A 13032-nucleotide genomic window follows, 5' to 3' on the forward strand; every position below is an offset into this window, starting at 1 on the left:
TGTATGGGTTAACAAAAATTTGTTATGTATACATAGCTGATAGCTCATAGCTGTTTGTTTTGGTATTTCAGTTTGTATTTTTTAATCTACAGGTTTGTTTATTACATGAGAGATTACAAGATGAGGGATATTTTCTCGCCAAACAGAATATCCAAGTACAAAATAAATAAATGAGGATGTCAGATGAATCATCGCTTTAATAAAGTATCTAGTCTCTTTGTGGGTTTCCTCTTGCATGCAATTTTTTAATTGTAACACACCTTCTGATAAATTAAAATAATATATTTATATATATATATATATATATATATAACTTCTTTTCTGATTTTTATAGTACAACTAGATAAATCAAAACTTGATTTATATATATGTGTACGAGTTCATCTGTGATATATGGGGATAATGTTTTACGTATTCGACACAACTATAAATTTATGTGTCAACTAAGGTTAATTCAAATTTTCTTAATTAGAAAATATCATTTATGTAATATAAGATTAATCTGATGTAGCCTAATTATATTTTCTTACTTGCCTAAAGTCTTTTAGGTTTTCATGTGATTAACACATTGTTTAGGTATTTTTTTGGGTGTATTTGAAGTATAAGATATCTTATAAGTCTTAATTACGAGTTGAACTGGACCAAACATTTGGAAAATCAGAGCAAGATGATCGAGCAAAACCACGTATCGGCTACTGATCATGTTTATCTAGTGGCCGCAACTGATTTCTAGCGAATCCAACTTTTAGTAGCTGACGCGTAATCATCTTGAAACCAAAAACCACGGTTCGATCTAGTTTGCTAACAAATTTGACCTGGTTCGAAGACGTCTGTTCAAAAGCTCCTAGGATTGATAATATATCCGTGTTTCTTTGCGGGTGTAGTGTGCAAGATTGATAAGTGCATCAGTGTCTGGGTCAATTTGGGCTTTTACTGGACCTATTCTCTACGTTAGAGCTATTTTTGGTTGTTGTATGCTCACTTGTAAATTTGGTTCAATACCGATTTTACTAAGTTCAAGATTTCCCATTTTGGTCCCAAAAACAAACAGTTAATACATATGTTTTTTTTTAATTTAATGTTAAATTATATTCAAAGAAAAAATAAACATTTTACATCAGTGGTACAAACTGTTGTTCACCCATTTGTGTACTTTCTTTGAAAAAAGAAAAACCATTACATTAGTGGAACCTTGTTGCAAACCAAGCCTGAATGAGGATGTCATCTTTATCTGACATGGTACTGACCCTATTACGAACATTTTTGTTGATGAACTTCACCAACTTCTCCACCGATGAGTGTGGTTCCCCATGACGCCTATCGTTTCTCTCCTTCCAAATTAAGTGGATAGCATTCTGAAAAGTATAATTCAATAGAAACCACTGCGTCTTGTCCAACTCTTTCCAAACAAGCAGATGTATCACCTGCGTCCAATCCGTTGTGTACTTTGTCCGTAAGAAGCCTGCTTACCAGCGACTCCCAAATCTGCTGCAAGAAAGGACTGAGAAAAAACAAATGCTCCCTTGTCTCAATTAGATGATTGCATAATTACACAACTGGTATTAGTGGAACCTTGTTGCAAACCAAGCCTGAATGAGGGTGCCATCCTTATCTGACATGGTACTGACCCTAATACATATGTTTACAAATCAAAAAACTATTAAAATCATCTAACCAAAATTCCTAGTTTTGAAAACTTAATGTAATAACCATAGTAGTCATTAAAACACTAAGAATTCCCGGGCCACTAGACCCATAACTATTTAGGTCCAAGCAAAATCCTTTCTACAATCAATTTACTAAAATCACAAATGGAAGTAATTCATGTAATATGTAGTCTACTTTTCTGAGAAAAGAAACAAAAGTTTAGAAAATTACATATGGCTGATCACTCTTTTTTACCGTACCGACCTCTTGATTCTTATTATTGTTTTTATACTTTTGGGAGGTGATCATATTATTAAATTATATTGAGAAAGAAGGATAAATTGTTTTTGTAAATGGAAATAAACTGGTGAAGAATTAACATCTAACTATGACACGTGAGGTTAAAATACGTATCCATGTAAAACCCGCAATTAACTTTGAACATAAGATTTCAAGTTCATCCTACATATATAAATATACGCACCCAAATTAGAATAATACAAATTTTAATCCAACCCTCCTTTGGGTTTGGGAAACTAGCTATAAATGTTTTTTGTCATTAAGTAAAAATGGATGGTTGTAAGGTATTAGTAATTCAATTTTTTTGTTGTCATTTGTATGTATGTATGTGTGTGTGATTCAAGATATAAGCTCGGAGTGTTTTTTATATTAAATTTTGTATATCTGCTTCCAACAAATTTCTTCTTTCTGCTGCAGCTAGCTTACACATATCATGTTTTTTCTTATGCTTTGTTTTTTTTTCACCACGTATATAGGAGGAAGTCACTTTTACATAGATCTTGTATTCTATATTTTTATGGGTTATACTGGGCTGGCTCATCTGTAGAATAAAAATAACTTAATTCTAGAGAGTAAATAGAATTATAGATGATATGAACCCAAATCAATTTTTGTAACCATTTCGCATCCACTATTATTTTATCAAAAAGATGGAATGAAAGTGCATATTACAAAATTTAACATAAAATATGACGAGGATATTACATAGTATAAAGAAACTAAAAGGGAAAGAATGATCAATAAGGGGAAAATAAAAAGGACAAAAAGTTAGGGCCTAGGTGAGTGAAATGAGAAACAATAAAATTAGAAAAAAAAAAAAAAAACGAAAAGAAAAGAGAAATGTTAAAATAAGATGTGTTAAGGAAGATGTCGTGTGGGACTCAATTTATTTCATTTCTAGTTCTGAACATACCATCACGTGCCTCTATCCAACCTCTCCTGCGCTCGCCTATTATTTGGTAATTCAAAGTGTGTCATAAAACAAAGGATATGTAGATTATAATTTTTCATCCTAAGTTTTTTAAATCATATTTTATGTATATGGTTGTCTAATGATACCTTTCAATAAACATTAGTCCACCATTATAGCCAGATAGAGTTTCGCAGAGTTAATTAGTTTTCTGTACAAGGATTTAGTGACTGTTGTGATGACATTGTAATGATATGCAGTGAAACCAACCAAAAAAAAACCTAATTATAGCACAGCAAATTGGACGACTGATTAACATGTGCATCACTAGGTTTACATAATGTGCATATATATATATGGAGGTTACAAAGAGTATATGATGTCGAACCACTAAAAAAGAAGAGAATATATATATATATAAGAAATAAAAAAGATGTGCTACGTAATATAAATATATAGACAATACACACAAATTTCAAGCATCACGCATAACAGCTTTATAACGGAATAGATTCGTCATGCGACGAAGGAAAGATGGATAGAGAAGATGTGCTAAGGATCATTTCATAAAGTTATCTTTTATAGTTTTTTTAATATAAAAATTATTCTTACGAGAATTCTATAGCATTGTTATATGGTAATTATTTCGTATTCAGTTTTTAATAAATACAAAAATATACTTTTTTATTGTTAAAGGATATATATTACATAATAAAACTACTAGACTTATTTTTCTTAACATCTGTTTACGAGTAGTATTAGAATTGAGATGCTTTTGAAACTCTACTAATTGATACGTTACGTGAATTAAGGTTTTTATATTCATGGAAATAGTGTTTCCCTTTATACATTCCCAATTTTTTTAATAAACCACATGAGGGATGCATATATGAATATACCATACCTTATTCTCTTTATGCTTTTTCTTACAATACAATAGGCAAATTTGAAGTGTCTTTCCTAGTAAAACTTGGGATATTCTACATTTCTACATGTTAAGCCGAAAATGAGAGAGGCCAGTTTATAACAAGCAGCAAAAATGAAACGTTGTAAAGAAATGAACGTCAAAAGAACAGTTAATTATTCTGAAAATCACTTCCCAATCAATTAAACATATGTTGGTTATTACTTATTACCAATATTGTTTCATACAAAAAAATTTTGGAAACTATTGCTGCTTGTTTGAAAAGCCAAATATATTGTGATAATTGGTGTGAAACTCATTTTTACAAACGAGTGTAAAAAACACAATGGAAATCTCAGTTCTTGACTAAAAAAAGATGGACGTTCTAAGTATATACAATAGGCAAATTGTATATTCCTTTCATTCAAATGCACACTTTATATTCAAGAATATCGTTATTATACATGGTGTCAACGGTTATTACCATTTACCAATACAATATGTAAGATTGTTAGGTATTAATAAATACCCAATAGACTCTCCCTCCTATAAACGAGTATCAAATTATATACTTATAATTTTCGTTCAAATATCAAATCATATACTTAAGTTTCTTTAAATTGAGTATAATATAGTAGTGGAAGTTGAGATGATAATAATAATCTATACAAACTTTAACACACCACACTAAAAAGGTGAAAAAGCTTTCTTACTTTCTTTAATTTGACAGTAAATTAATGGAGATGAGACTTCTCTTGAATCTTCTTCAGTAATTCCAGAAAGGTTCAAGATCAACCGGTCCAGTAGAGGAAGACGGATCTTCTTGAGTATCAAACCGTCTCTTACCGAATTCAAAATCCGACGAAATATCAGTGTTCATGTCAGTGGAAACACCGGTTTCTTGTGAGACACTCATCGTTTTGTGGCTCTGTCTTCTGTTGTTCTCGATCATAGCGTGTAGAACTGAGTGTTCTTGCGCGAGAATCGGGCTATGTAGTAGATTCGTGGAAGCCTGAAGGGATTGAGTTTGATAGAGTGGGATCCTATGGAAAATGTCGGTTTGGATCGAGTTAAGAGCAGGGCTACTGAAGCAATTGAGTGTTGTGGTTCCTTGGTTTTGAGACAGGTTCTGTTTTGGTTTTATCGTTGTTGTAAGGTGAAGAATCGGTTAAAGAGGGCAAAAGCGTAGGGTTAAAGTCAGTTCCTAAGGAACCGATTCGGATTAGACTTGAAATAGGAATCTTCTTCCCTCCTGCACTCTTCTGAAAAACCCTACAAATCACCCATTCATTCTGCAAACACAAAGCAAAAATTAGTAAACCAAAAGCAAAACAGAGGAGAAACAGAGGATTTTGGATAGCAAAAACAGAGTAATTGTTAGGGTTTTCAGGGTTAACCTTTGCGGTTTTGGGCAAGTTATGGGCTGAGAACTTTCCTTCAAGCCTATACTCATGCATCACCCAGTTGGTTTTCTGACCTTTAGGAGCTCTTCCTCTATAGAAAACAAGTGTCTTCTTCATGCCAACAAGTGATTTGCCTCGGTATATCTCCTTATCCTTCCCGGTCGCCTTCCAATAACCGGCTTCAGTTGCTCGGTTAGTCCTTAAACCGGTCGGATACTTTCTGTCTCTCACACAGAAAAAATACCATTCTTTCTCACCAATTTTTGCCATCCCTATATACCAAAACAGACCCAAAAAACATAAGATCTCAGAAAGAAGACTCGTTTGGATTCAGACAAAGAATGTTAAAAAACTTGATATGGTGTTGATCTTGAAAAACATACATGGTAACTCCCATGGCTCGGATTTGTTTAAATCAACTTCTCCAATAGCTTTAGCTGAGAAGCTGATGTCAAGAACCTTCTTATGGAGATAGTGAGTTATGAGTTCTTCATCTGTTGGATGAAATCTGAAACCAGGAGGTAAATCCATCTGCTCTTCTTCCTTCTGAAACCCACAAAAAGTCTCCATCGTTTCTTCCCCCAACCCAAGAAACCTTAAACCCTTAGAAATAAAACAACAACAAGTTGATAATTCAAAATCAAAAAACTTAACTACGTTTCTTGATTTTGATCTTGAAACGGTTTTGTTGAAGAGATATATGGATTTAGAGAATACTACTATGTATGATAATTTTTATAAATAGAGATTGAAAAACAAAAAAGATGAACAGAGAAGTAAGGGAGAAAGGTTAGGAAGATGAAGAGGAGGAAAAAATATAAAGGGAAAAGAGCCAAATGAAACTATAAAGATTGAAACATTGAAGGAGTGGAGAAAAACAATATTTCAATATTTCATTTTCTTAATTATAGGAAAATTACGTCAAAACGAAAATTTTGTTTTTTTTTTCAGAATTTTGAAAGAAATGGAAAAAATGTATTTCCCCATTTTTTTGTGTGATGAGAAAGATACGTAGTGTGTAACGCAACTTGGGTAGGTTGTTTTAGCACTTTCCCCTTTTACAAAACTTTTTCTGAGCTTTTTTAAATATTCGTATAAAATAATTCAATTTGAAAAAAAATAAATGATCAGACCTTGAAAAAAAAAACAGTTTTTAAATCGCTATAGGAACTAAAAAATTATATATATTTGCGAATTTACAAGAGAACGGATAATTATGATTCTTTGAATCTAACGCATTAAGCATGGTTACTATAATTGTACTGAAAAATACAAAGAATGATCTACAACCTAATTACGTCAGTTAAGTAATACAATGAATATATAATGACATGAATGCCTTTAGAAAATTAAGTTACAGAGAAATAACTATATGGTTTTGAATTTTTTTTTTTTTTGGTTTTGAATATTTATGGTGGAAACAGTTTCTGTTTAGTGACTATCAAAGTAGTAAATACTTTGGTGTTCATGCATGCTTTCGATATATATTTCATAAAGAAAGTGGAAATTGCTTAACTAAATCCCAAAGTTTAATTATGATACACAATGTCATCTTTCTTTATTCGTTTGTGAAGAATGATGGAACATACTTTAAAATATTAACCTATGCTGACGTCAAAATATATATATTAAACTTTTCTCGTATAGACATTTCATTTTATAAACTTTTTTCATTTATCTATAATAGATATTTTTAAAAAATTAGATAAATAAATTATTTTTGTATATTTTTTATTCAGTAACCATATCTAACCACTTTTATGAGATAGAACAAATTACAAATTATTAACTAGAAAGTCGTCCGTGCTTGTTAAGCAAATAAGAATACTAAAAAGTTGAAATTTAGATGACTCGGTACCAATTTAATATGTAAGATAGTAATGTTTAGCAATAAAATTTAACTTTAAAACTCTCTTTCCAAAAGAAGAATCAAGAAGGCATGATTGACAAATGATGTCTAGCTCTGCTAGTACTTTTATTGGTTCTTTATTCGTCAAAGTTTTATTACGATTATAAAAAAAAGAACACTTCGAAAAGGTCAAAAGAAATACATAGAGCTTTCTATTTTGAAGAGTGAAGTGGGTTCGGTGTATTTCTAACACATTTTGATTTTGGTACCATCAATTAGCATTTATTTAGGACTGGAAAAGCTGTTCAGGGTGGATGTTCGCCTAGATTCCAGTTGTTATATCTTTTTACATGTGTCTGTTTATGTTCCAAAAAGTATGACGGATTCCATAACTTAGTATGAAGATAAATTTTTCTATGAAAATTGTATCAACCATTTTATTTTCAATAACTTACTAAAGTCATTATTCATTCATTCTACTATAATATATCTATTGTAATTTAAATTTCTATTTTAACATGACGACGATCGTGACATGATGCCAATAATAATTATGATCGATAAAGTGAGTATTTTTGAGATAAAAATACTAATTTTAGTGAGTAATTTTGTCCGATAAAGTTGTAGTATATGTTGTTCAAAGAGAGTTAATACAAACTAACTAGTCCGAGTAAAAGATAATGATATGGTAGAATCTGTTTTAAGTTGGTTATTAAACCACTAAATGTTGCATCTGAACTAATATCTAAATTAGTAGACAAATAAATTTATGAGTGGTCCATTTTTCAGGTTCGGATAGAGAATACAAGAAAATGAAACCATGGAAAAAATAATTTATGTTTGTAAGGAAATGGAACTGAAAAAAAACATCCAAATGCAACACTGTTTTGTCCATGATGGAAAGAAAGGACCTGTCAAATGTATAAAGATGTTTTTTAAAAAATAATAAAATAAAGCATTTCTTTTTATTTTCATTTTGATTGTAATAAAATTGGTTGATAAGAAAATTATATAATTCGGAAAATATAACGCACAAAGTTTTAGGCAGCACCATTTCTTATTTTCCATTTGCTATAATTATACATATATTAAAATTAAGTGGAACATAATAAGCACGAGAAATATCTCCATTTGTAATTTTTGGCATAGTTGAGTTTTACCAAACAATTAAGATTATCGTACAGTTTACATTTCACCAGCCCGTGATTTTTTTCTTTTATCTCCAATAACAATTACAAATAGAAAGTAATATCTATTGGTACGAGTAGTTATTTATATGCTAATATTATCAATCTCGTGATCTAAACCATTTCTTTCACATTTCATGTTTCCTTCAAACCGCCTCTAAACACTTTACATAAGACTCAAGAGGAGATTAGCAAAGTATGTATGATATTGATATGTTAAAAGTTTTAAATAAGATTATTTTAGCAACGTAGGTATGAAATGTGAGAATTTTTATTAGATTCACTTAACGATGTGTGAGTTTTGTAAACTTAAGTAGTATATATATAAATTTCTTGAACCAACTATCAAAATTTGGATTAGATCATAAGTCTTATTCAAATATTGCGGGATACTTCTATGATCACAATTCCTAACGATTTGGTGACTCCCACATTTATAGAAATAAGTTTTTATATCAAACGAAGATTGAGGAAAATGGCGGGACAGCGCCTATTACATTTTTTTATTGTTCTATCCATATACTCAAAAGTAGCAGCAATGCACCTTTTCATGCAATGAAATTACATAATGCATAAGTTGGCGCCTCACGTCTATTAATTAAACACTAACTATAGATAACTAAAAAATGGATCTCACGTATTGACCTAAATCACAAAAAAAAAAAAAAAGTTAGAAGAATATAGCATATTCTCTACAACTTGTTTCATGTTCATTTGTTTGCTCTTTAGTTTAGCCAAATCAGAGTGACACACTGACACTGCATTTATCACAATTACGTATCTAAACATAGTAAAAAGAAAGATCATCTACGCTTCTAAGCTCTGATAATAACATTATACGCACTCAAAACTCGTAATTTCACCCTAGCTAAGTTATATACTATACTAGTAGTATATTTTATGCAATATACATTTACTTTCTGTTTTAGAAAATCCCGTCTAATTAAAGAACTAGACGACTAGTATGCAGAAAATGTCAAACAAGTCGATAATATTTTCAATTGATAAAAAATTTGTTTATAAAATTAAATATGGTCGGCTAATAAAATTAAAATTCTGCTTATAGAAGATGTTGCAAATTAGGTGGTAAGAAAGCTACTAATATTTCTATTTAAGGACATTATCCAGTAAGACAAGACCACGTATCAATATGAACGATTGCAAAGACCTTCTGGTCTCTTCGCTTATTGTAAGCCTTTGATTTTGTATTGTAGTCAATTTCATTACCACGTCATTTTTATTTCCTAATACCAGAAATTAAGGCGAATGGCCAAGTGTCTACATGTTGAAGAGACGATGAAGATTAAAACCAAACCAGCTTATGAATACCTTAGTTAAAATCCGAGCGGAGTTGACCAGATTATATATATGTTCATGTACGAGCTTCCAACTCAAATCGGTATATTTGTGTTTAATGGCATATAGATTTTCTATTCTTTAGTTTTGCAAATTATAGAACAAGATACAAATTAAACTATTAAAGTATAGGAGCTAGTGGTTTCCAAAACTATTATAAGTAATGAATCATCAATTGTTTTTCACTGTACGTAGTAGGTTTGCTAATTTTTAAAAAAGAAACTAAATTATTTAGTGTTATAATTTAGCTAGTTAGCGTCATAGTTATCATGTGTTAGCAGTATTTCTGAATTTGGTTAATGATAGCGATAACACAAACATAGACCCCCCTGTCTCATTTGTTTAAAATACTCGGATAAAACAAGCATAATTGTTAGTTTATTAGAAGACCATGAGAAAAATGCATAATTACAACATGTGCTACAGTGCTAGGCCTAACGAACAAATCAATGGAGCTAGCTTTTTTTGGTGATTACTTATTTTGACCCATTTTCATATATGTTGGGCTCCGAACTGTGGGGTTCAATAGAAGTGTGAAACTTGGGCGCGCAAATGATCAAACAGTCAGTCAATCATACATACTACTAGATACGTAAAATAGCACAAAGCATTATAAAAATGCTGTTACTTAACAATCTTAAAATATAAAATAATTTTAGGAGATTTGTGTTCGTGTTGCTAGCATGTTATAAACCCAGATGATCCAAACTCGACGGTTTACCATATTATTATATGTTGGGTTTGACGTGTAGTTTGTAAAATAATTGAGTTGCTACTCGGTTCTTGTAAGATTTCATTTCCAATCCCAACACAATCGATTCTTGATAAATCAGTTTCAATAAAAAAGTGCATTATTTCAGCAAAAAAAATCCCAATGATATAAATACTTCAAATTGTATTTTGATGATTAAAATTTGCTTACGGTGGCAATAGTGCAGCTAAAGCGAAAGACTTTACCCTTTGATCCACTATAAAACTTAAAGAAAGGAAACACATGAAAATCTCAAAAAAAAGAAAGAAAGAAAAGGTTAACAATCCTTGAAACAAAACCAAAACTGATTCATTAATTAGTATCCAAAACTGAAAGATTTGAACCAAAGCCTTCTCATTAAATTTCCACGTGCAATTTCCCCGTACCAGTTTCTTTAAAGATATGCTGATGACAGAAACTTGGGGTTGTTCTTGAGACTTGTCCTTGTTGTCTTCTTTTTTAGTGTTCGTGTCTAGTTTCTTAGTGTATTCTTCGATCTTTCTGAGCTGGGTCTTCATGGTGTCAACATTTTTAGACTCGATAGCTTTCTTGAGGCTGGAAAGGTAAAACTTCAAGTCCATGATCACATGGTTATTCTCCACGATTCGTTTCTCAGCATCTGCTATGAGGCAGTGGGCTTGCAAAGTTGCAGTCTCAAGATCAGCTGGAAGAACATTGGTGGTGGAGTAAAAACAGCCTTGGTGGTAAGGCTGAAAGAAGGAGAAAAACAAAAACAAAAACACAATTATTGGGTGAATATATATCTTGAAAAAATATTATAAAAAGTAGTATTCCTCTCACCGAGGCAAATTAGAAGGAATATGATACGCATATCATTCCACAAAATTACATCCCTAATTGTTGACAAAAAAAAAAAAAAAAAAATCACATCCCTAAATATAATATTATCACCTATATATTATCACTTCGCTATAAACAACATTATTCAACAATCATATGCATGTATAAACGTAGAGAGAGACCAACCTTGTTCAGAGTTCGAAGACCTTGAAGCTGAATCCTTCTTAACGCAGCAACAGCAGAAGCAGCCATCTCAACGACTGAGTGTTTTGTTTGATTGCCTTGTTTATTTCTTTGTTCTTAGAGCACTCCCATTGGTCATCCTAAGGGGATGATGTCTTTTATTTTTTTTAATAATTTTAAGTGAATGAAAAATAATGTTTTAATCCGTAATTTTCAGAGATATGTGTCTCTGCCCAGACTCTTTTAGATACTGAGAGACACGTAACGTGTCAAAATTTGATTGGTTGCGATTGATTTTGTTTTTTTTTTTGTTTTTCTCTTCTCTTCATTTGCTTCTCTCTCGACACAAACGAAACCAAACGAGAGTATGAATCGATTTTACCATGTAGATTTAGCATCTTTTCTTGGATTACTTTCTGTGTCTCCATATATTGGTGAACTTGCATCTCTTTTACGTGTTTGTCACAGGGGTTTCCTTTATTTCTTGCTGAGAATAGAACCCAAGAACAAATAAGAAACTTGCAGATGAATACTACAGTAATACATCTCATACTCGTACCCATACTCATCATAGTGACCGATTCTGATACGAGTGTGTGTAATTGATGTTTGATGAACTGATCACATACTCGATCATGTTCGATTCTGTTTGGGCGGCACCGCAAGGCCATTCTCTCATCCCCCAAACCCCAAACTATTCGGTGGCTTTGTGAGAATGTTGATACGACTGTGTGTAGTTGATGAAACTGATCACATTACTCTTCTAATGAATTATTTCGAGACAAATAAGCAGGAAGCTTATCATAAGATGAAGAATCAAGGCTGCCGTTGGTGTTAGAAGCTGTTGTGTCATTGTCGAAGCCTCAAAACCCTGAAGAAGCAGTATAAGAATCAAGGCTTGGCTCATTAAAACGAGAAACCAACACAATCACCGCCATGTATAAGAAAGATGGTGAAGAGGGCTTTGCAAAACTGCAGGATTTGGCACCGGAGAGAGCTTTTGCTGATTTGTTCTCTGCAACTCAGTACTCTCCTATCTACAACTGGCTTTTTGTGTCTTCAACATACATTGTGTTTTAATCATGAGTCGAAAACAATGTATGTTGCGTTTCTAATCAAAAGTTTGTATCGTTTTCAATCAAAGTTTGTGTTTAATCGTAAGTCGAAAACAAGACACAAGCATACAAGTCAAAAACAGGACAAGCACATGAGTAGTGTGAATAATCTTATACAGCGTACGACACAGAACCATTATTTGTATTGTGTGGCTGTTTATTTGCAGGATAGGTTCTGTTTTATTTGGAGTTTCTTGTGTTTAGAAACTCTTGATTAAAATAATTCAAAATAATAAAAAGTTTAGACTCCAAATTCTCCAGCTGAAGATGTCGTTTTTATTAGTGCATTGTTTAAACACTAGCAAAGAGCTCCACTGTTGCAGGCTTATCAACACGGAATTTGGAACCATTGCAAGCAAAGATAGATGGCAAAAGAAGAAAGAGAAGGACGTTGCCACTAAGTCATCAAAGCGAAAGGGGGAGAAGGTTGCCACTAATTAAGATAACAATTGAAGAAAGAGAGACCAATTCTCGAGAACTTGTGGACGCTAAAAGAGAAAGTCATAGCGGAGCGAAATAAACTATCAAGGGATGGAAAGTGCTTAGAAGTCTTCTTGCGAAAATAGAACAGCTTTCAGAGAAAGAAAGAAACCTTGAAGAATGTTCTAATCTTGAAATATGCAATA

General features: G+C 32.0%; 1 protein-coding gene across 1 annotated transcript; it reads right to left on the reverse strand.

Annotated features, from left to right (window-relative positions):
• Positions 1–4339: 4339 nt before the first annotated feature.
• LOC104738815 (NAC domain-containing protein 100) lies at positions 4340–5998 on the reverse strand. The gene is given in 4 exon segments (XM_010459026.3): positions 4340–4873; positions 4875–5053; positions 5159–5436; positions 5548–5998. Coding segments are annotated over 4 exon segments (990 nt in total). The 5' UTR covers positions 5735–5998; the 3' UTR covers positions 4340–4527.
• Between the last annotated feature and the right edge of the window lie 7034 nt (positions 5999–13032).

This window comes from Camelina sativa, chromosome 2 (genome assembly GCF_030686135.1).
Source record: "Camelina sativa cultivar CO46 ecotype springtype chromosome 2, ASM3068613v1".
Classification (NCBI taxonomy): Eukaryota; Viridiplantae; Streptophyta; class Magnoliopsida; order Brassicales; family Brassicaceae; genus Camelina; species Camelina sativa.